Genomic DNA, 23,880 nt, shown 5'->3' with positions numbered 1-23,880 from the left:
AAATTTCCCGCTGACTTGACGTCTGTCAAAAATCAAAACGCTGTCATTTGGTTGTCAAAATATAAGCGGTGTTATTTTTACATTTCCATTATTTTACTAATTAAAATGAGTGCGAAAGAATCAATGGAAATGGAAGTCGATAATCCGACTTCCACTGATGTTGCTAATAATCCCGCAGAAGTTACGGAAAAAGGTGTGATGGCAGCTGGGGCTGTCGGTTCAGTGACTTGTTCCTTGCACCCTTTGGTAATAATGAATGTTTCCGAACACTGGACACGTGAAAAGGCTCAAGAAGGCTCAGTCCAGCGAGGTATAACAATTTATAACAAATTAATCATTCATTATGCGTCATTTGTAGTGATTGGGGCCTTGATTGGTAAGCAAAAGGGGCGCAACATTGAAATAATGAACTCATTTGAACTGGTATTTAGTGTGATTGGGGATGATGTTATTATTGACAGGGATTATTACAACATGAAGGAAGAACAGTGTATGTGTTGAATACTCAATGTTATATTTTATTGACCAAAATATTGTAGTCAAACAGGTTTTCAGTGACATGGATTTTATTGGGTGGTATACTACTGGTGACATCCCCAATACTACTGATATTAAAATTCACAAGCAAATTTGCGACATTAATGAATCTCCAATTTTGCTCAAATTAAATCCTTATGACAAAAATATTGATGTGGGTATACAACGCTTTTTTAGTCCTAGTTTTAACATAATTGTTTTAGCACTTGCCTGTTGCTCTTTACGAGTCTGTAATTGATTTAATTGGAGGTGAAGCAACAATGTTATTTGTTAATTTATCTTATACTTTGGCTACTGAAGAAGCTGAAAGAATTGGAGTGGATCATGTAGCTAGAATGTCATCAACAGATTCAGGAGAAAGCTCTCTAGTTGCAGAACATTTAACTGCACAACACAGTGCTATCAAAATGCTGCATTCTAGAGTTAGATTAGTATTAGAGTACATGAAAGCTGTTCAGAGTGGCCAATTGCCAACAAATCATGAAATTTTAAGAGAAGCTTATTCCTTGTGTCACAGATTACCTGTTATACAAAGTGCAAGATTTAGACAAGACTTTTATAACGTAAGTATCTCTATTTTATTAATTTTTGTAACTGTATTTTACAGCAATGCAACGACGTGGGTCTTATGACGTACTTAGGGACTTTAACAAAAGGCTGTAATGATCTTAACCAGTTCGTAAATAAGTTCAATATTTTGTATGATAGGCAAGGGTTGGGCAGGAGGATGAGAGGAATTTTCTTTTAATTCATAAAAAACGATTTATTTATAACCCTCAGCTCTGTATTAAAGTTTCTATTAAACAATCCTTCAATATTACAAATTGTCTTTTATTGTATTTTGCGGCAATTTTTATCAAAAGAGCTTATAAAAGGCAATGATACTTGTATAAAAATTTTGGGAAGACTGCAGTTTGTAAATTCTTCATTGAGTGGTGATTGTGTGCGTGTACAGAGAGATATTTATGTGATTTTTATCACAGAATCAATTTTTAGTTATTTAACACAACACGGTGAATACACAAAAATCTCCCTGCTTTTACAAAATATTTTTGTTACGTTAACATTAAAATAATTTTACAATATATGCGTTTTTATCAAAACAAGTACACTGAATGAAACAAGCGGAAGCTCATTTTATCTGAAGTAAAAAAATTATAAGAATGTGTTTGCTAATAACTGAAGTGTGACTAGATATCTCAAACCGTTCTTTCTATTCCAATTAACTCCTCAAACAAGGTTCCACTGACTTCGCGTCCGTGTAGTACTTGATTTGAGTACCTAAGTGTCGCTTGAGCAAGATCTTTAACAGTCCATTTCCTATCAACGAGTATTCTACACACTGTATCCAGTTTTGTCAATTTCTGATGACCACAAGTGTAATATTTAAGGGTCGGGATTCCGGCCACGCTCGCCGCCAACCATTGAATTATCACTTTTAATTGCACATCTCCGCACTTAGAAGAACCACAACCCCAATTCCCTGTCGCGACAGGCTTTAGCCCGGTGTTGGGCCTCTGCGTTATCTGAGAAATCTGTAAAAACATCAATTCTTTGTTATTAACACATACAAACAAGAACAAAGTTATAAGTTTAAAGGGCTACAGATGTAGGTACAGATTGAACATAAATTTTGGTTGGGAATCTTTGTATAAAGTATATTTTTCTGTTGTTAATTTTTTGGATGAATAATAAATTGTGTAGTAATTTCATAAGCTGAAAGAAATCGTGCACTTAGTTTTTAATGTTTCAGAGGTAAAGTAGTGCAACATAGATTCCAACGTTGTGGCGTTAAAATGGGGCTATCTATTAGGTAGAAACAATCGTTTTTCGGACTGTTGATCACTAATAGTGAAAGAGAAAGGCATGTTAGAAACTTTAGTGTAAAAATAAAGAGTCCAGTTAGTTCAGGTTAAAATAGTCATTACCTGTTTTTCTTTGGGTAAACTAACGCTACAAGAAATATCTTCTAGAGTTTGGACGATGGCTTCATTTACGCAAGATATAAACCAAGCTTTACGCTTTTTACTTGTTAAATTACAATCACTTAAAACAGGTTCTACGTCTTTTGTTAGAGAGAAATTAGATTTTTCGTCATCTAAGGGCTCTTTACTGATCTGTTAATAAAAAAATTACTCAAATAAGTTCCAACATGCCTTTCTTTATTGTATTTAACTTTACAGGTGAAAGCATACTTACTAATTGAGCAGCCAGTTTGTGTTTTTGTCGAGCCAACTCCAAACTGAGCGATTTTGCACTGAGCACTAATTTATTTTTCTTAACTGTGTTAAAATCGGGGTTTCGGGTCGTATCAGCGTTTTCTGCTAATGGTACTGGAACCCCAGCGAAGGATTCACTTAGAGTACGTTTTAATAACGATCCAGCGAATTGCACCACAGCCAAATCTCGGCCTTCCAACTCCTTCTTCGTCCCTTTTTCCGTTTCCAGAATCGGGTTTTGGAGCCAACGCGAGAACTGTTCGTAAACTTCCTCCAATTCGGAACTATATTCAGTACTAAAACTATATTCGGACGACTTGTTTGATTCTTTTCGGCTTAAAACGGATTGTTTGTTTTTGAATTTATCGATCCATTGCTTCTCCTGTTGCAACGAATCCTGGAGGAAATTCTCATCGAGGGAATCCTCCTTGAGGGCAAATCCAGTGGAACCCCCACGTCGGACTCTAAATTCACAAATGAGACAAGTTTTAGTGAAATTAAAACTTACTTAATTTGTTTGTCTTGCACGTCTGAGCCGGCCACTGAGATTCCCACAGCATAACTCGACTCAGATGAGCTGCTGAAAGTGTCTGAAACCTCTCTCCTTAATGCATCTCTGAGTCTTTGAGCAAAAGTGTGACGACGTTCGGGAGTCTCTAAATCAATACTGTATCTCTTATGATAATTTTCATCTTCACTTTCTGAAAACACAATTGATTAAAGGAGCCACTTTTAAAATTACACAATCACCGTCATCTACACTAGTCTTGGCACTCAGAAACTCCTCCTCGCTGGACTCACAACTGGAGTATACGCTTTTCGGGGGCGAGTCCACCGGTTTCCTCGTCACTGGAAGACACTCCCCTGAGGACCCCAAGACAATAAACCTCCCTCGTCGGTTATTCACCAACATTTCGTTATTAATTTGTCCTTTCTTCTGCAAGTTTCGCTCGACTTCTAACTGAACTCGAAGCTTGTTATTTGAGATATTGTTGTTATCACAAAATGAGGGTGGAGATGTGCTCCGGTTTGTGCTACAAGACTGTTGTGTTATAAGGGGGATTGCAGGGTCGGATTGAGTGGACCCAATCGACTCGCCGATGGGCGACAGCCGCCTTTGTCGGTTCATGTGCAGGTTTTGGGGCTCGTTGTTGCGGAATTGCTTCTGCTGGAAGGCCAAAAGACACTTGTTGAGTTCGCGTAAAATATTATCTTCTTCGTACTGCCCGATTGGCAGTTTTTTGTAATCGTCGGCGTCTACACAGCAGACTGTCATCTTAAACAACTGATTTAGAGGGTTTTTAATACTGGATTAGGGGCTACCTCTTGAGGAACGTCGAATTTCTCAAGCGAAGCGCGGTTTTTGGGGTCAACTATTCGAGAAATATGCCTAATTTTTTCTACAGTTAGCACCTCGTTATCTTCCAGGGCTTCTACGTTGAGTAAGACGGTTAGTAATTCGGGGTAAGTGACTAGATTTATACATTCCTAAAAAAGTACATGTTTATCAAGTTTTAAGTGAAAATAAACCGACCTGAGTATTGCCATCACCTAAGACATTGCCGCCAATTTTCGAACTGGCGAAACAAACTTGCATTGAATCCGACTCACTTCTTTCGAGTTTACCTTCGTGTCGAATTTGCAAGGGACACAAAGGGAGGCTACATTCTAACCAGTCTTCGATTGTTAACCACTCTTTACTGGTCATTACCTACAAATCTCTTAATTTTGTTCCCAAAAATAGTTTCAAATCTTACCTGACGTGATATTTTAAGGCACCCTGTAGCATTATCACTATGTTCTAACCAGTCAAAATAATACAAAATACTCTTAAGTTTCGCCTTTTGGACATTTTTATCTAAATGTTTGAAAAAATGAGTGAAATTAAAATTTTGTAACGTGGGGTGAGTCCGGTCGGACCGTTTTGGAAATGTCGAAAAGAACGCATTGGCAATTAGAGACGCTATAAATGAGTATTGTAGTTCAGTACAATCCGCTAAAAATCAAAAATTCTACATATGAAACCTCTAGTGACCAATTTTTACATTGCTGTTGCAGACTGAAATGTAGGCCATTTTTCGGTTTATGATCTTTCAATCTCAAGGCCCTTTTTACTATATTTGGCAAAGTTTTATTCAAAAAATTGCTTCTTTCCTCACTGGTGAGATCATTATCTAGAAAATTTAGAAGGCCGACGAAGAGGTCAGGGTCATTGGTGTCTTCTTCAGGGTCTAGACTAACACTGAAAACACGTCAAATGCAGTTGTGGTAAGGTCATGGCTGAAGTCGTACTTGCACATATCGTGGATTTTTTGCATTCCTTCGATTAATTCCAGAGTGTTTTTGGTGTTTGCTATTCGTTTCAAGTGTTTCTTCACCGAGTCCCACCAAGGCAAATCACAGGGGAGCATTACTAAAGCCATTTTGCTACAAATTAAGAGTAAACAACGGGTGAGTAAAAGTAAATTTGCTTTTCATTGTTCTATTTTTAACACGATGTGTGTTCTGATAAAATACCTCGCCCATAAAATAATTGTTTTGTGAGTTGCTATACCTTAAATCACAAATCTCAGTATGTGATTTGTGCCTTAAATTTCGCTTTCGATTAATAATTATCCAATTAATTATTTTTATTGAAATGTCTAAAACTGAAATTATCTACATATTTTAGGAAGCGAATTTTTTTTATTATTGCTTTTAGAATTAAATATTTTGGGGGGATATACGTTATGGGTACTCGTACACTTGTTTTTTTACATATTATCTGATGTAAAATGTATTAAAACTATCAAAAAAATTTTTTTAATAAGCTCGGGATTAAGATTTTAAACTAATTATAATGTACCATAGAAAATCTTGAAATCATAAAAATTGATTTTGAGGAATTTTATTTTTGTATGATTTGGGAAATATTAAACCGGTGACTGAAAATAAAATTAAATTAAAAAAAATTAAATTTGTATATTTGGATTTTCCAATAATAATTAATTCCGGGTAGACAATAATAAATATTTCTTTTTTGATATCAACGAATCTACCAAAATATTTGTTACATTTTTTCTAAATATAATAATCGTAAATTTGGAATCGAGAATAGCCACACTATTTACTGGGTACATTTTTTGATAATACATAATCACGATGACCTGTGTAACATTTTTGGCATTTTTATTTATTTATTATTTCTTAAAAAAGATTAGGTAGAGTTAATCATTCACACATTTGACAAAAATATCTCCTCATTTTTAGCAGGACTATAACCTCATCACTTTCCTCGTAACAAGCTGGTCGGTGGTCACAATCATAGTCTTACCTTATCTCTTATCTCTCCCAGAACAACGAATCTCTAATAATAATCACGTATTTTTAGAACCATCACACCGCACCATCATACATCCGTATTTGCTGTCGGTGCTATAAGCCCCCACGTTTTTTCATAACTGATTTTGTGCTCTTATCGCTAGGAATTTTCTGTTTTGATTGATGAAATTTACTGTAATACACATTCACTACACTTTGCCATCGTCATATTTCTCGATCGGTTGGAATTGTGGAACTGGCAGCCCTATAAATACGACGGAAATCCGGCCTGATATTTTTTCGACGCTTCCGACGGAAATTCTGTTCAATATTGAATTGGGTGTTTGTAGCGTCGCGGTGCTAGTTTGCAGGCGCTAAGTCTGAAGGCGGCAGCTTTGAGATTTGTATTGTTCTCATTTCGTCATCGAGGTGTTTGAAACGCGCATGGTTTGCAAGATTCAAATAAATGGGGTTTATTTGACGTGTTTAGCACGTGAATACTACCGTTTACAATAGGAATAGGTATTAATAGGTGCATCTTACGATTTTAGTGTGTTAATGTGACGTCATGTTATTTATTGTATTTAAAACTAGGAGTTCAAAGAAGCTTTTTGTTTTATTCTGAGATTACTCATGGGGGGATTTCATGAGAGATTTACCGGGAAGTGACTCATAAAAAGATAAATAAAAATATGTATTTGTAACAGAAAATTACAACGAAAACAAAAAATTTAGAATCATATATGTTATCGTTTTTTTTTTATTTTGCAATATCGACGTAAACATTTTTGCTCATATGTACATATATCACTGATATATACAGTGTGTGTTCCCGCGATCCCCGGATAGGTTAAACGACTCTTTTAAAATATAAAAAGTTCTCGATTCAGATTCAGCCCTGCTTAGTTAAAAACTAATTTCTAACATAATTTTAGTTTTAAAAAGTCAAGTATGCCATGGAAATTCTCAAAAAATCTTATTTTTCGGTAGTGCCTTTTATGTGGCAAATACGACAAAAAGTTATTAAGAAAAGTTGTTTACAATCAACATTTAGTCTCTTATAAGTCTTATACCAAATTTCAAAATCATCGGCGAACTATGATTGTTCATTTTTTGTAAATTTTGTGAATTTTTTTTATTCAAACAGAAGAACTGTTATTAAAAATGAAATTCTTTGATTTGTAAAGTAAACATTAAAAAAATGAGAAATTATAAGAGTCTTTTCACTTATGTTTTTTTTTTATTTTAAATTACTACTGATTTTGGTATAAACCCCTGTAATATCTTATAATTTATTTTTAAAATGCAAATTTTAAATTAAAGAAAAATAGAAACACTTACAGGTGTTTAGAAAACTCAAAGTTGTGCTATTATTTTTGTGTAATAGATATAAAATTTGAATTTCTTTAAAAATGTTTTTCAAATTTGCAAAAGACGAGAAAAGTTTATGAGATTTTAATTATAGTAAATCTCTTTTAAGTTTTATCGATTTTCTTGATAATTACAAATTTGCATGATTTTCTGTTATTTTCCCTTATAATTTCCTTATGAAATAAAATAGCTCTTATTGATATAAAAAATAAAGAAATTACTTTCATTTTAAAATTCAAGTAGAGAAGAGAATTGAATTTAAAATTTGATGAATTCTTTTTTTTTATTACGAATGTATGACTTTATCAATATATTTTTTCTGAAATAATAGTTTAAACCTTGACTAGTAATAACTAATAAAACGGATACTATAGGTTTATGGGGGATATAATTGAGGGGAAAACTGTTAAAAATATATAAGTACGAGTATATCGATTTGATGAGAGTTAAGATTACTAAAATGGAGAGTTTTGAAGTAAATTTGTTTTTAACCTCAATAAATAACTTTTTTTTATATTACACTTTTTTAGGGCTTTTATTAACTTTTGAATGGTGATAAAAGACTTCCAGCTAAACATAAAAATTAATGCATTTTTTTCCAAGCTTTGGTTTTTGAGAAAAAACTGAACTGATAATTTCTATATTATTAATTTATTAATTTCTGTATTATCATGTAGCTCCTGTGTTTCCGATGTTGTCGGATTTAATTTATTATTGAATGTGCGAGTTTGCTAAGTGTTTTGTACACCATAAGATACAAATTGGTGATTTTTTTCAACAGGTATCTGTTTAATGTTGCAAGATCTGTCGTTTCCGCTAACTCAATTCAAAAATATGTATATCATGTTAACGTCCAAACACTTAATGTAAATATATAACCTTTGAGAAGCTATATCTCGTAAAAAAATATTCAAACAATTTTGTAATAGGAATTTTTCATTCTATTGGATGTCTTTTATCACTACCCAAGAAATGTCCGAGACTTTAATATCACTCTATGTATTAGGTTTTTTAACACATTATTGTCAACATTTTAAAGTCACCCTCATTCTAATTTTTTTCTCGTTTATTAAAGACATAGCATTATTTTTTATTTTTAACAGAAACAAACATACTTATCTTTACTGCTTCTATCTACCTAGTATTTTAAATACCGAAGTAAAGTTTTTGTTATTTTAGTAGCTTTTACTCAGTTCTATCATAATACCAAGTTTAATCATTAGCATAGATAATACGGGTATTACTGGTATTTATGTACAAATGGTAGATAAAAAACCACTATACAGTATCGAGTAATGATAACAATTATTAAAACTCGTGCACTAACGTTCCAAAAGTTTCAAACTGTCGGGAAAGTTTACTTTTCTTCTTTATTAGGTGAGTGCATAGAATAAATAAATCATATCCCCACATATGTGTGAAATATTTTGGGTTGCGAGTATATTTCACCTGTAATCTGTAAAATGTCATGAAACGATCCACGTTATTTACTTAATAAGTACCTAATCATTAACTTGCATTTTATTTTTCATTTATTTGTTTTATTTATTTAATTTTTTTTATGTTATTTGTTTTAAAGTATTTTTGACTTAAGTAAACCAAGAACGTGACAAGGAGATTATTATTTTGACATCTTAATAACGTGATAAGACAAGTAATAAGAAAACACTGACTCACTTATAATGGTGTAACTATTTGTTAACTATAAAATAAAAAATATTGTTACTATAACAATTTATATTAAATAAAAATTAATACAGAAATAACGTGACATAAATACGCAAAATAAATAACAATCGGTTCCAAACAATGCGTCAACAGGAAGGTACAATTAATTATAATTATTTTACATTTGTACAATGAATACGTAAAGAAATAAGTAACAACTGTGTAGGAGGAGACAATTTAAAATGATAAACAACTAAGTCTAATTATTAGTCACAGTGTTGTGGATGTAAATGAGGTACTGTATATGGAAGCTGAGTTTGGATAATTAGTTATTATTAATTACTATTTAAAATACTAAATATGAAAAAAAAAAACAAAAATATTTTATAAAATAATTGCAGGATTTATGTCAAAAAAACTAAAATTGGCATATAAATACCCCGAAGAGTAATAAAATAATCATAAACAATGAATTCTTAATATTATTACTGCCACTCCAACACACTTTTTTAACCGCATGCGTATTCAAACCCTTTCTATTTAACAAACTATGAACCCCGTGTATATCTGCCGAATTCAGCTTCCTCTCGCGACTCAAAAGAATAGTAAACAACTGTCTATCGGGCAACTGGTGACAGAAAGTCAGCACCAAATGACTTCCCACCGCTTTTATGACTTGCACCGTCCCTGCGAAACTGCTGTAAAGTGGCTCCAACTCCGATCCTGCAATCAATTTTCTCTTTCACAAAAGTTAAAATAATCAATATTTACCATTTTGAGGACCAGCACTGATCCAAAATCCTGGTCTACTCGTGTTATACTTCAACTGGTATTCTGTCTCACTTCCATTTTCGTCCCACCAGATTCTCAGTCGCCGCATTTCGTAAGGGTAGTCCCGAGGGTTGTAAAACTTCGTACCGTAACGCCTGTTGTTGTAATTTCTGTAATAAGGGCCTTGAGTGGCTCTTTCGTATTGGTCGTATTGGTCATAATTCGGGTTTCTGTCAGTGGGTCTCGGATAAGGAGGGCGTTTTTCCCCGTAATTGTAACCGTAATTGTAATTTTTATACAAGGGGTTGTAAGTTGTAGTCGGATAGTCTTTGCTGAGGGTTAAATGGAGGACGGGGCAAGATTTACCAATGCGAACGTAGTGGTCTTCCACTTGGTGATTTATTATTTCGATACCGTACCACATCCCCATTAACTATAATTCAATTTTGGGAATATTTGATAAATTTTGTTTATTTTTTTACCTGTTCTATGCTAACGTGTTGCTGAGGGTTCATATCCGCGCAAAAGAAATAGGGAGAAACGTCTGCATTTGAGACAGTGAGTAGAAAAAAACCCAAAAGTGGCCACATGGTGTGAAAAAATCAACTTGCACAGACACACATGCACATTTAATGGAACAATTTCTGTTTGACTGATTTTAATGTAAAAATTAGGCGACTCCTGACCCATGTGTGGGGGGTTATTACGTGTCCATCTTTAATCTAATCAAGGCAATTATCATTTATATGCTAATGAAATTTTCTTGAATCAAAAGGGCTTAAATGTGCGCCTGATGCACCCCGTCTAAATATGTGATAAAATTAATCAAGACTTTTACTTTTTTGTAATAAATATTATTAAATCAAATTATATATTATGAAAATAAGTATTTAAGCAAGATCTAAAAATAATTTAGGATGCCGAAATATTAATAAAAACATCAAAAGAAACTATAGAATTTTTGCTCTACTGTTTCTTATTACAATATTTTCCGTATTATTGAAGTATCTTCAGTGGTGATTTATACAAGAAATTATCGAAGGTCGAAGTTTTATCTTATTTTTAATGATTTGTTTTTCAGAAATTATTTTAGTGTGAATTGTGGTGCATGTGATATGTTGTATTTTTCAGAGTTTGTTTATAAGTTCTCCTTGTAAATTGATAACTTGTATACTGTGTCTTAGATTTTATTATTGTGACAAAGGAGAACTACTTTTAAATAAAAATGAGGGGTAAGTGATATTTAATTGAAATTTTACGTGCAATGGCTTTAATTATAAAGGCATTACTAAAAATAGAACACTTGCTCTCTTTCTAAATTTGCTCTTTAAAATCGAGATTGATTTAGTTTTGAGGTAATCGATTTCTTCAATTTATTTCTTAGTGGACATGCGTAATTTTCATGTTTAACTGGAAAAACAGATCAATACTGTCCTAAAATAGTGCTGGAATTAATTTCTTTATAGTCTGAGAGCAGTCTTGAGTTTATTAAGACTTCGTTTGACAAACACAACGTTTTTGTAGGTTTGTCTTTTTATTTAATCCTGCTTACGCTGATTTTCATTAAAATAATGTAGATAGACATCCTACACAAGATTTTATTTGTTTTCTTAAATTCCGATGCTGAACAGAATTTAAAAGATTACATAACTTTAGAGTATTAACATTTATAATAATATCTAGTTTATAGGTCAAATAATTTGATTAAAGGATATCGTTGCACAATAATTATATAGAAATATATTATTTTGTCTTAACGAAAATATCGCGATTTTTTTATTAAGTAATTGTTATTTATTTAAAGGTAATTAGTACTATGCAGTATTAATTTCAATTTTAAAAAAGAAAAATGTTTATGTGTTTACCATTTTTGCTTTATTTAGTTAGCATCTTCAGTTTTAATTTAGATTTTTTCTACATTTTATCAAGAACTCATATGCATTTGTGCGCAATTAAAAAACTACAAAAATACAAGAATCAGTTCAAATATGTAATTACTGCAATAATTTTTATTTTTAGTGATTAATTGTAATTTTTTTTATTTTTTATATTTCTTCAGTACTTAATTTTAAATTTAAAAAATGTGTTTTTTATAAATAAATATACTTTCGTATTATTGCTTATTTGTATTCCTGCTGAGAGGCGTAAAGTTGGTTGCCTACCGCTTTCAGTAATTTCCTGCTGTCGCTTCTTTTAGTCATGTTTGACCTTGAATAACAGTAGTTGTCTACAAAACAAAACACGTCACTTATTTGTGGGTAATGTTACACACACACCCACACCCGTTATTAAATTTCGGGAATTTCGATTTTAAATAGATTTCGTTTCAATATTTAACCTACGTGTTTATGTTCGAATTTAGTAGTCAAAAACCGGCTTTGGTACACGGTAAAATATTTACTTCTCCGCAATTTGGTAAATAAAGTTTCTGTTTTGATTGCAGTAATACTTGGATTAGTCTTTGGAATACTACTATCCGCTTCGACAATGGCAGAAAACGCATCCGAATTGCAAGTGTTGCAAGGCAATAGCCAGTTCACCAACAAGATGTACAAACTGCTATCTCAGGAAAAGGGGAATATTATTTTTTCGCCGATTAGTATCCATGCTGTTCTTTCTATGGCCTTCCAAGGAGCCCTAGGAAGCACTGCTGAACGTTTCGCATCAACACTGCAAGTCCCTGAAGCTAAAACAGCAGCAGAAGGCTACAGTGAAGTAATGAAACGGCTCAACTCCGTCGAAAATGTAACTCTATTAATGGCCAATAAAGTTTTCCTGATGGCGGGATGTAAATTACTCTCTGGTTTTGAAACTGCAGTTACGAAAAATTTCCAATCTGAAGTGCAACTAGTGGATTTTGCCAAAACCGAAGCAGCTGCTAAGACTATAAACGATTGGGTTGAAGTGAAAACAAATGAGAAAATTAAGGATTTAATCAAGAAAGAAGATTTGGATGATTTGACACGATTAGTGCTCGTGAATGCGATTTATTTCAAAGGGAACTGGAAGAACAAATTTAATAAAGAAGATACTAAAACTGAACCGTTTTATTTGAATGATGTGGATACTGTTGATGTACAAATGATGCATACAAAGAAAAAGTTTAATTACAAAGTTGACCAAGCTTTAGACGCACAAATACTTGAAATGCCTTACATCAATGAAGATTTAAGCATGATTATTATTTTACCAAATCAGAAAAACGGAATCGCTGAACTTGAAAAGAAGCTAGAAAATTACAACTTGTCTGAAATCACTCAAAATATGTGGAACACCGAAGTTAATGTAGCTTTACCGAAATTCAAAATTGAACAAACAATTGATTTGGAAGATTCTTTAACAAAGGTGAATAATTATATTTCAAATAATTAATTTTGTATATTAACAATTTTGTTTCAGTTGGGACTTGGTGAAATATTTGATCAAGAGAAAGCTAACTTTAAAGGTATGATTGAATTAAGGCCAGGCGAAAATTTGTATGTCAGCAAAGTTGTACAAAAAGCATTTATTGAAGTCAATGAGGAAGGAGCTGAAGCTGCTGCAGCTACTGGTAAGTTGACAAAATTTGTGTTTTTACTTTGTCTAGCATGTGTTGCTTATTCACGCTTTAATAATATTTTTTTGCTTATTAACAACTTTTGAACTAATTGCACATTGCACTTTCATCAAATTTGAAAAAAAAATACTATAAAACTTTATCTCAGTGAAGGTATACACAATACACACGCTTTTTAGGGACACCTATGTAACCAAGTTTAATTTTTTTCTTATTTTTAAAGGTACAGCACATGAAAAAGTTTGTATTGCCTTATATGCACGCTTTTTATTAATTCACAAACTTTTTCTTCGCTTATTTTTAAGGTATTTTGCACTTTAATAAGCAGTGTAGTCATTTAACATTTCCGCTAGCCGTAAATTAATCTGAATAAAGATAAATAGGTGAATTTTCACAAACCTTTCGTAGGTGTGCATGTCATGATGAAACGATGCTTAATTTTCCCAGAAGAATTTTGTGCTGATCATCCTTTCATATATCTTCTCAAAATTTCAAAAGCAAAAACTGGAAATGTATTGTTTTATGGAAAAGTGGCAACATTGCTATCATCTAGCCCCACTCATGAAGAACTTTAATTTTTTTCGTTCTTTTAGCAAATTTAATGATTTTAGAGGGGCTTTTCTGTCGTATTTAGTTTAAAAGGATTTTTTTCGAAAAAATATCATCGGAACATAATATTTTTTGTGAATTTCATAACGATAATAAACAACTACAATAGTTTGTTGACAATTATAAATAGGTATACCACTAAGGCAGCGTCGAAATTAGTAATTATCTCCAATAATTTACAGCTAAAATTAACGACGATTAATAGAAATAATAATTAAAAAATATATATGTAAATTAAACTTCATATGTAAAGAGATTACTAACTCACGCAGATAAATTCAATTTAACAAACAATCATATTAAGCATCGTTATTGCTTTGTGAAGATAACCTCCATGACTGTCTATCATTCTTTTTATGTACCTAGTGGTGCATATTCAGTGACCCAGATTTTTGGTTTGAATGATTCGGTGCTACAGTAGCTGATTTGTGTTAAGAAAAAAAAAAAAGAAAAAAAAATAACAAAATAATTTAGAGTAACTTTACCCATTACACAATTCATATTCTTTTTTAGTGACATATGGTGGTTGGTGGTTTGTTTTTTATTTTGGAAATACAGCACATAATAAAATTCTTTTTACTAAATACCTACTCTATACAAATATTTTAATTCTATTCATAGGCTAATTGTTAGTTTGCCAACTCCTTCTTAAGCTTATTTTTAAGGTATTTTTCTCTTTAGGCATTTTAACATTTTTTAATCTAAATTTTAAAAATTTCACTAAATTTTATAAACCTTTCGCAGATGTGGTTGTTGAATTGGAACGATGCTTAGAATTGCCAGAGGAATTTTGTGCTGATCATCCTTTCACATATTTTCTAAAAACATCAAGTTTAAAAACTGGGAATTTATTGTTTTATGGAAAAGTGGCAACGCTACTATCATCTATCCATACTCATGAAGAACTTTAATATTTGTTTTTTAACAAATTTAATGTTTTTAGAGAGCCTTTTCTGTCAAAAAAATAGCGCATATTTATTTAGATATGACAAAAAATGCTCTCGGAAGAAATTTTTTTCTGAATTTCTTGTCGTCGAAATTGAACAAAACTAGTTCTTTGTAAACTAAACACTATTTGAAATATATTTTCGTAAAGATTGGTAAAACTATCTACTACAAAAAACTACTGTTCACAAGAAGGCAATGTAATATCTCATAAAATGCAATTATTGTATTCACACTTAAAATAGCAAATAAAAAACAAAAATTATTTTTTGAAATAAGTTAAATGAAACTTCATTTGAAGATATTGCTAACGTAACTAGTAAGTGCTTTGAAGATGACCCCTATGAGTGTTTATCAACTTTTTATCAACCTAAAGGTTGACATTCAATGACCCAGATTTTGTATTTGATTCACTGCTATATCTATGCCATGCTATCTCTAAGGCTGATTTTTTTTTGACAAGAAAGGCTGTTCTGTAATGAAAAAATAAATAAACATAAGTATTTTAGACTAGCTTATTAATTAGGCAATTACACAGTTTTTTAGTGACCGGGTGGTTCTTAGTTTTTTCTTATTCTGAAAATACAGCCCATCAGAAATCTTTATTACTTTACTAAAAACCCTAGACTTGTATTTTAATTCTATTCTATTCTATTCATTTTAATATTTTCGTAATTTATGAATTAATCTAAATTTGAATAAAATGTTACTAAATCTTCATAACTTTTCGCAGATGTGCTTGTTGAAGTGGAACTGTGCTTAGAATTTCCAGAGGAACTTTGCGCTGATCATCCTTTCATATATTTTCTTGAAACATCAAAGTTAAAAACTGGGAATATATTATTTTGTGGAAAAGTGGTAATACCGTCTAGCCATTCTCATGAAAAACTTTAATTTTTTCATTTGTCTTGCGAATTTAATTTTTTAAATGTCACAAATTTCTTGAATTTGCAGCGGACCAACCATTTATTTATATAATTTCTTGAAATAAGAATCCAGTGGTGTGGGGACGTTTAATCAATCCCTCAAAAGTTGATTGAAAATATAAATACTGATAGTTTTTTTTTTAAATTAAGGCATTTGTAATGAAAAATAAAAATTATATAATCAAGCGGTGATGATCCTTTTCCAAGTATACATCTCTTTGCTTTTTGGCTATTCATTATTAATTAAATGAAATGTTATTGTAAAAATTTGGAATATTTTTCAGTAGGTACAGTAAGTTTTGTATGGCACCTACTGAAAATGCAACTTTTTACAATAAATATAATATAATCTTCTGATGAAATTCTACAGTGCATTTTTTATAATATAGCCCTTGCAATAAAGAAGAAAAAGAAAAAAATAATAAATTTTGAGGAAACGATTTTCGAAGCCGACCATCCACTAATTTACTTACTGTTGAACAAGCAAGAATATGCTATTTTTTCAGGGCGTCTCACAAATCCTAGTGTTTAATTAATTGTAAGTGAAATAAGTTTTTTGTGTCATAGGCACCCCTTGTTGCTATTGTTATTTTCGAATAACTAATAATAATAATAATAAATTATTAACAACCAGCTTTATTAAATTACTGACAACTTATTGTAAAGCTTGGAGTATTTTTTCCTAGTTTACTTAGAGTTTATATTCCAATTTTTCCAATAAGTTTAATTACAATCGGAAATTTATTTTTGTCTGTTTAATACAGGTGTCATAACGAAGCTAAAACGTAAGAAATTATCTTGGCCGAAAATTTTCAAGGCAGACCATCGATTTATTTACCTGATAACACAAAAGACAAAAAGTATTAAATTATTTACTGGACGTTTTTAACTCCTGTATTTATACCTACAAAATTCTATTTTAAGAATATAAAATTAATGGCCTTGTGTACTATATCTTCTAGTATTTGGGAAATTTTGTAAATAGTTTGGCAGCACACGTAATTTAAAAGTTTCCATTTTTAATATTTCCTATTTTGATATGCAGACGTTTTTTTGGAGAAATCAATCGTTTTTGACCAACCAATTTTCAAGGCTGACCATTCGTTTTTGAATTACATCATTGAAAAGAGGAGTAATATCTTATTTGCAGGCAGAGTGACTAATTCAAACCCTTAAATAGCTATTGCTGTATGTTTTATTCTTGATTCAAGTTTTGTATTTCATTTATGACTAAAATGTATATTTGAGTACTAAAATAGTAATAAATGTTCAACTATGAATATTTTAATATTTGTCTCCATTGTACTTTACTTTTTTTTTGTATTAACTCTTGGATGACAATTTTATTATAGGCATTTCATTAGGCATTCATTAGTAATGATAAATTGCAATAATGCATTATCTAAACGTTTGTAATAGTTTATTAAACTTTTCGCTTGGGCTTAGGCTTATGTAAGCTGTGAGTTACCTATTTATTTTTGAATGAACAAATTTTAATGGGAAGAAATCTCACCAGGTTTGAAGTATGTTTTAATGGGTTATAGAGAAGAATCGTATTTCATTGCCAATCATCCCTTCATTTATTTACTAACTGGAATATCGAGAAATTCGAGAAACCTTTTGTTTGTTGGCAGAATGACGGAAGTATAAATGATTTGATAAAAAAGAAAAACAGAAATTAATAATAATTGTTTAACCATCTTCTTATGGTACTTAATTTATTGATTAGTGAATTAATAATTATAGGCTCTCTTACCTTTTAGTCGCCTTCATTGGGGTATCACCACCATTGCTTTTAATTAATTATTGAATTCTATCTTTTCTAAATATGTTTCACTTTTATGAACAGATTCAATATTTATGGCAAAATCTGCAGTACTAGAGTTTCTAGTGGACCATCCATTTCTCTATTGCATAAGTGACAAGAGAAACATTAAATTATTTGCAGGCAGATTTTTAAAGCCAAATGCTTAATATTTTTCCGATTTATTGTTTGTCTACAAGTGGAAAAATGTACTTTTTAGTAATAAACTAATACGTATTTTCTACTGAATTGTTATATTTGATTTCTTGACGGAGAATTTTTATACAGGTATGATTATGATGGCCACCTATTCCTTAGTAATTCGTCAAGATGTGTATTTCACTGCTGACCACCCATTTATATTTATGTTGACTCAGAAATCGGGAAGCTCAAGAAATCCTCTGTTTGTTGGTAAAATCGCAAAACCTCAATAAAACATAAATATTTAAATTAATCTACATTTTGATTAAGTAAAAGCGAAATAAAGTTCTAATTAAAAAATAAATAGGGTCTTATTTATAACCTGCCGTAACACCACATCATCGCTTTCTAAGCTTTTCAGAAGAAAGGGTCCCATGGCATTTTTTAAATTATTTTTTGTGTGCAGGAATGGTTATTGCACTTGATACACTGAGCTTTGTCGAGCCAGAAGATATTTATTTTACTGCCGATCATGGGTTTCTGTTTCTTCTACTAAACAGACAACTAAGAACAAATCCTCTCTTTATGGGAAAAATCAAGAAATGTTAAGAGGAATATTGGATATCTTTCAGAAAAAAATATTAGTTTTTATTAGATAATCAGTTAGAACAAAAACTACAAAAACTGAACAAAAAAATGTACCTAATTGCAAAATAAAGAGTTTACATAAAGAGCATAATTATAAACCTGCTACTAATTTCCCTCATGTGAGATGATAAACATTGTATTCTCTTAAATAAGGGTATTTTAAAAGCGGTGAAAATGGGCTTAATAATACAACAAAGTAACCGGATTTTAAGACCTAAATAAGCATGATATTCAAAGTTCAAAATCTATTAAAATTTCTGTTAAATGATACCGTCAACAATGGTTTCACAAACAGCTTTTTGTTTATGGGTAAAATCTGGAGTCTTGGAAGTAATATGACACAAAAAACTACACAAAAATTCCACATGTTAGTTTGTATACCTATTTTGTTACTGCGTTCTGTGCTAATCGGGGTTTAGGTAGATATTTAAGAAACTAGTTGTTAAAGCTCAAAAAAGATTTTATTACTGCGATTGGGCATGAATGTCTGAAATGGAACTTTTTAATAGTACTAATATAAAATGCATGATGGAAATTAAACAATATAATTAAACAATATTTATAACGACTTTTTTCTTACTGCAGCCTCTGTATGGCTCAGTCGAAGTGGTCATAGCTTCTTATTTACTTTCGTGGTAGACCATCCATTTGTGTTTCAAATAGCACAAAAACACCAACATGTCAGGACTATTTTGTTCCAAGGAACTCTCAAAAAGCCTTATGTTTTATAACTTACTTTTGTATAATCTTTCTATAAAATAAATAGCCTTGCAAATAGTTCAATGTTTTCTTGCATGCATTCACCTCATAACAAGACTTGTACTTTTCTCGTTAAAAAAACAAAATACAAATAATTCAAATGTGTAATCCTGAAACTATTATTTTTTACTAGGAATGATGATGTATCTGAAGTGCGCAATCGCAGTAATGGAAAGTGCGGAATTTCAAGCAGATCATCCATTTATTTTCATATTAGTGGAAAAATCTGAGAATGTTCTCTTCTCTGGCCGAATTGCAAGTTTTGAATGAAGATTATCTGATAAATATTTAATCTCATTCACCACGCATAAAAATATTCACAATTTGATTAACGTAAACATCAAATACTAAAAAGAGCTTAACAAATTTTGATTTTTAAACTAATCAATTTAATTTCAAAACAGCTGTTATTCTCCACACTCGAATCTTAATAATAACACCTCAGGCCAAGAACTTGATAGCGGACCATCCGTTTATTTATTTTCTTCATCATAAGGACAAACTGTTATTTACAGGCCGAATCTGTAATCCTAAAATGTAGCATTTTTGGTATTTATTTTAATAAAGCAGTAGTCAGCTCTAATTCTGGCTGTTTTACTAAAATCGGGTTGCACGACCAATTTTGCTTAATGATCTAATTCTTAAAGTAGGTGGACGCATTATTTGTAGTTTTTTGTTAATTTTGTCTGCTTCAATGTTGTCGATTTTAGTTGAATTATACAGAATTAAAACTGACTCGGCAATTTCACATACCTATTACACTTTTATAATTTTGTACAACTCACTTTTCATGGCCTTATTATAGAGTAATTTCATCAGTACTTAAAATAGATCTTCCATTTATTTACATATTAGCTGTAAAAAAGCACCATACGTAATATATTTATGTCCAAAACATAAAATAATTGTTTATAATTTCATCTGCAATTTAATACAGTTACATGTCTGTGTTTTTTTTTTATTTAAAATTTGCTGCTTGTGTAATAATAATAATTTAAATAGAAATGTTAACTATATAGTCGTTATTTTTGCACAGGTATGATTATGGTGGGTTGTAGTCTCTCCTTAGAGGTTCCGCTAGATTTATTTTTCGTTGCGGATCATCCCTTCTTATTTTTTTTAAATGCAAAATCGAAAAGAAAAATAACCAACAATTTGTTTGTGAGCAAAGTTATAAGACCTGTATTCTAAGTATTAAATAACAGTACTTGTCAAGCAGAAGGTAATTATTTTATGTAGACAATAAATTTCATTTTTGATTTAAAAGAATTAAAACAGTAAAAATTTAAAATATAGCCTATAGGTTACGAAAATTATAAACATGTTCTTATTCTATTCATTTAGTTAGAATTTAGTAATAATAATAATGATTTAAATAGAAATTTTAACTATATAATTATTATTTTTGCATAGGTATGATTATGGTGGGTCTCTCCCTTCGGCCAGATTTATTTTTCGTTGCGGATCATCCCTTCTTATTTTTTTTAAATGCAAAATCAAAAGGAAAAATAACCAACAATTTGTTTGTGAGCAAAGTTATAAAACCTGTATTCTAAATAATAGATAATAAGCAGGAGATAATTATTTTATGTAGACAATATTTTTTTTGATTTAAAAGAATTAAAACAGTAAAAATATAAAATAAGTATAGCCTATAGGTTACACTAATTATAAACATGTTACTTACTAATTTAATTATAATTTAGTAATAATCATTTAAGTGGATTCAAACTGATTTTAAAATACCTAACTAATAAATATTTATAAAAACGAACTGTTTGAGATTCCATTTTATTTCATTTAAATATATTTTTTTTAATTATAATTTTTCAACAATTCTTATTTCAATACATAATTTAATAAAACTTGTGTGACCACATACTCTTCTATTTTTTGTTGCCCGGCGCCTCCACCAAAATAACTACTCACAGGACATCTTTTTTGCCTTTGATTGAGGCTTGTTTACTTGGGTTAAACGAATGTTTTATTCTATAAATTTTAAGTGAATCGAGAATTAAACAAATTTTTATTTCAATCACTTTTTGAATTTTTAGAAACAATAATAATTAAAATTGTCACTCTTCATCAACCAGGCTTTAATACATATTTGTTATTTTTAATTGCATACAGCTGCAATTCGTATAATTAGCTTTTTGTTTTGTGTTTTAGTTTAAACTAATACATATTTTTCGTTATTTCTGAAAACAGCTGTTATATTGAAAACTCGATGCCTTAGAATACCACCCAAGCCTAAAGCCTTCATTGCGGACCATCCGTTTGTTTATTTTTTGTTAAATAAGAACAAATTGTTATTTTCTGGCCGAGTGTCTGATCCTACAATTGTGTAATACACATTACATCACTATTTCATTATTAGTAGTATTATCTAGTTTGTTTTACGTGTGTACAAGAACTAATTGTCAAGATTGTAGTTACCTAATTATTAAAAAATGTTTACTGACACATAAATAACATAAGAACTGAACTTTTAAATTAATGCGACAATAAAACTTTGTAAAACTATAAATTTAACATTCATGACGAATTTTATCTCGCTAATAACTTGTCAGTGAATTGTACATAATTGGAATATTTACATATTATCCCAATATTATGTACGAATCACTTTTTGTGAATTTTGAAAATATGTATTAGAAATTAATTTTGATTTTATCATCTAGCTACAATCATGATGATGCGTTGTGCAATAGTACCCATACATCCTCCACCAATTTTTAAAGCGGATCACCCATTTATTTACATTTTGGCCGAAAAACGAACCAATCAATTGTTCGCGGGTAGGGTCTCTAATCCAACTGTATTTTAAAACTTATATTTTTGTATTATTGTGAAGATTGAAATGTTTTGTAAATTGATATTTTCAGTATTAAGTTTAGGGTATTTAAAGTTCAACTGTATTCGAGTATAATTATTAAATAAATCATTTATAAAATGATGATTCCTTTTACTTCATTGTCGTTTTATTTAAGTAGTGTTTGCTTCATAGCTCAACTCTTGATTTTGACAATTACATTTGGTATTTTTTCTGCAGGTATGATTATGGCTGTTGACTCCCTAATGGTACATCTAGATTTATTTTTCATTGCTGATCATTCCTTCATACTTTTATTGAATGAAAAGTCTAAAAAAACAACTAACACTTTATTGACTGGGAAAGTTTTAAAGCCTCAGCTTTATACTTAAACTTTAATGAATATTATAATGAACATAAACTGTTTTTTTAACACTTATACTTTAGAATTGAAATAAATGCTTGTATCAATGGGGGTTGTTTTGATTTGTTGTTAACATGGAATATTCTACATTGACAAATGTTTTTTAGCCGTAGTGGTTTCATTAGCCCGCAAAGGCAAGGTGGAAGTCTACTTTTACGCTAATCATCCATTTATCTATGTTATTACATCCGCATCAAAAGATCTTTTCTTTTATGGCAGATTGATTAAAAACTAAAACATAGAGGTGGGTATTTTTGCCAAATTATTAGACACCAACGTTACAATTATAATAAAAACAACTACTTATGTTTAAAATTGTCTTATTCTTTCCTCTTTCATTTTCCTCCTCCTTTACAGCTAGTATTTTTTATATAAAATGCATCTTTATTTGAAAAATTGAATTCAGTTAAAAAAAGATCAAAAACGAACTCTTTAGGCTTGAGTTTGTGACGGACACAGACTCTTCAAAGGTCGAAGAATGTTTTTTTAATATTGCGAATAATTCTACTTTTCAGCTAAGAAAAAGAACCTATACAGTCTTTTAAACCAATGTAAGTTTTTAAAAATAATAACATTGATACTATTCGAGTTGTTTTTGGTTGTACAACAAATATTTACAAAATCAAAGTAAAAAACTAACACACAATTCAATAATTTATTATGAATTAACAACGTAAAAGTTGTAAAAATGTAAACATTGTTATTGGGCCATTTAGAGGTCGGCCATTATAGTAATGTAAGAAACCAATCACTTTAGATTTTTAGATTCATTCAAAAAATTTAAATTAGTTGTGATTGGGCCGTTTGAGGTCAGCCATTAAAATAATGTTAGAATTAGAAACCAATCGCCTTAGATTTTTTCGATTCATTCGAAAATTTAATGCAATGATGTAAGGTCAGCCATTATAAGGAAATAGCAATAACCATTCATTACGATAAATTTATTTTTCGATAAAAATTACAAAACAAAAACAAAATTAACGTTTTGGAAAATAAAAAATAAAATCAAAATGCAGTTTTTCCAGTCGTTAGTTTTTATACAACCAGTAATACACGCCTGAATGCGTAAACATAAATTATTTATGAGGCAGGATCGTATAAATACAAAACAATCTTTTGACGCGTTTTTGCACGTGCTAATTTTTATATTGGAACTTGAAATTGTTTCTGGAATTATACCGTTCTTCATAAAGTTTTAATTAATTTTAAACAGTAGAATTTTGGGTAATGTAGGGTAATATTCCGCTAACATTTTTTATGATTTCAAACAAGGGGGTCTAATAAAATAACATCTTTTGCCTTCTCAAACTAAAAATTGATACTTACTTACCTACCATGGAATAATTTAATAAATAATCTAATTCTTTCCCAAACCCAAACCACAGATTAG

At 30.6% G+C, this 23,880-nt stretch overlaps 4 protein-coding genes across 21 annotated transcripts; 2 read left to right on the top strand and 2 right to left on the bottom strand.

The window, feature by feature from the left end:
• Nucleotides 1-15: 15 nt before the first annotated feature.
• On the top strand, nt 16-1,361 carry LOC123012899 (COP9 signalosome complex subunit 6). The gene is made up of 5 exons (XM_044411114.1): nt 16-310; nt 359-490; nt 540-691; nt 741-1,100; nt 1,145-1,361. Exons 1-5 carry the CDS (start codon nt 106-108, stop codon nt 1,283-1,285), a joined length of 990 nt encoding a protein of 329 aa, XP_044267049.1. The 5' UTR covers nt 16-105; the 3' UTR covers nt 1,286-1,361.
• On the bottom strand, nt 1,286-6,477 carry LOC123012896. The gene is made up of 11 exons (XM_044411093.1): nt 6,070-6,477; nt 5,049-5,183; nt 4,802-4,998; nt 4,514-4,752; nt 4,291-4,467; nt 4,080-4,244; nt 3,507-4,032; nt 3,265-3,457; nt 2,737-3,220; nt 2,466-2,654; nt 1,286-2,072 (listed from the first exon to the last, which is right to left on the bottom strand). Exons 2-11 carry the CDS (start codon nt 5,177-5,179, stop codon nt 1,737-1,739), a joined length of 2,637 nt encoding a protein of 878 aa, XP_044267028.1. The 5' UTR covers nt 5,180-5,183; nt 6,070-6,477; the 3' UTR covers nt 1,286-1,736.
• Nucleotides 5,006-22,805, top strand: LOC123012897 (serine protease inhibitor 3/4-like). 18 transcript variants are annotated; one of them, XM_044411112.1, is made up of 5 exons: nt 5,006-5,024; nt 5,093-5,207; nt 12,310-13,211; nt 13,266-13,416; nt 13,831-14,142. In XM_044411112.1, exons 3-5 carry the CDS (start codon nt 12,354-12,356, stop codon nt 13,995-13,997), a joined length of 1,176 nt encoding a protein of 391 aa, XP_044267047.1. In that variant the 5' UTR covers nt 5,006-5,024; nt 5,093-5,207; nt 12,310-12,353; the 3' UTR covers nt 13,998-14,142. The 18 variants fall into 18 exon arrangements, with proteins under 18 accessions (XP_044267047.1, XP_044267034.1, XP_044267029.1 ...); XM_044411099.1 differs by lacking the exons at nt 5,006-5,024; nt 5,093-5,207; nt 13,831-14,142 and adding exons at nt 8,650-8,804; nt 21,936-22,210; XM_044411094.1 differs by lacking the exons at nt 5,006-5,024; nt 5,093-5,207 and adding an exon at nt 8,650-8,804.
• On the bottom strand, nt 9,156-10,573 carry LOC123012901. Its single transcript, XM_044411116.1, has 3 exons — nt 10,349-10,573; nt 9,867-10,299; nt 9,156-9,818 (listed from the first exon to the last, which is right to left on the bottom strand). The coding sequence occupies exons 1-3, from the start codon at nt 10,454-10,456 to the stop codon at nt 9,514-9,516; spliced, it is 846 nt and encodes a 281-aa protein (XP_044267051.1). The 5' UTR covers nt 10,457-10,573; the 3' UTR covers nt 9,156-9,513.
• Nucleotides 22,806-23,880: the final 1,075 nt, after the last annotated feature.

This window comes from Tribolium madens, unplaced genomic scaffold (genome assembly GCF_015345945.1).
Source record: "Tribolium madens isolate multiple individuals breed KSU strain unplaced genomic scaffold, Tmad_KSU_1.1 Scaffold_96;HRSCAF=242;Tcas5.2_LG5, whole genome shotgun sequence".
Lineage (NCBI taxonomy): Eukaryota > Metazoa > Arthropoda > Insecta > Coleoptera > Tenebrionidae > Tribolium > Tribolium madens.
Note: the sequence above shows the minus strand (reverse complement) of the source record. Positions and strands in the feature narration are given on the sequence as shown.

Coding starts and splice junctions, on each gene's coding strand:
- LOC123012896 (XM_044411093.1), bottom strand. CDS start 5,179: ATGGCTTTAGTAATGCTCCCCTGTGATTTGCCTTGGTGGGACTCGGTG. Junction 3,458..3,506: donor CAAGACTAGTGTAGATGACG/GTGATTGTGTAA, acceptor TTGTGTTTTCAG/AAAGTGAAGATGAAAATTAT. Junction 2,655..2,736: donor ACAAACTGGCTGCTCAATTA/GTAAGTATGCTT, acceptor TTTTATTAACAG/ATCAGTAAAGAGCCCTTAGA.
- LOC123012901 (XM_044411116.1), bottom strand. CDS start 10,456: ATGTGGCCACTTTTGGGTTTTTTTCTACTCACTGTCTCAAATGCAGAC. Junction 10,300..10,348: donor AACACGTTAGCATAGAACAG/GTAAAAAAATAA, acceptor ATTGAATTATAG/TTAATGGGGATGTGGTACGG. Junction 9,819..9,866: donor CAGTGCTGGTCCTCAAAATG/GTAAATATTGAT, acceptor AATTGATTGCAG/GATCGGAGTTGGAGCCACTT.
- LOC123012897 (XM_044411095.1), top strand. CDS start 8,723: ATGATAACAATTATTAAAACTCGTGCACTAACGTTCCAAAAGTTTCAA. Junction 8,805..12,309: donor TTACTTTTCTTCTTTATTAG/GTGAGTGCATAG, acceptor TTTTGATTGCAG/TAATACTTGGATTAGTCTTT. Junction 13,212..13,265: donor TGGAAGATTCTTTAACAAAG/GTGAATAATTAT, acceptor ATTTTGTTTCAG/TTGGGACTTGGTGAAATATT.
- LOC123012899 (XM_044411114.1), top strand. CDS start 106: ATGAGTGCGAAAGAATCAATGGAAATGGAAGTCGATAATCCGACTTCC. Junction 311..358: donor AGAAGGCTCAGTCCAGCGAG/GTATAACAATTT, acceptor CGTCATTTGTAG/TGATTGGGGCCTTGATTGGT. Junction 1,101..1,144: donor TTAGACAAGACTTTTATAAC/GTAAGTATCTCT, acceptor TGTATTTTACAG/CAATGCAACGACGTGGGTCT.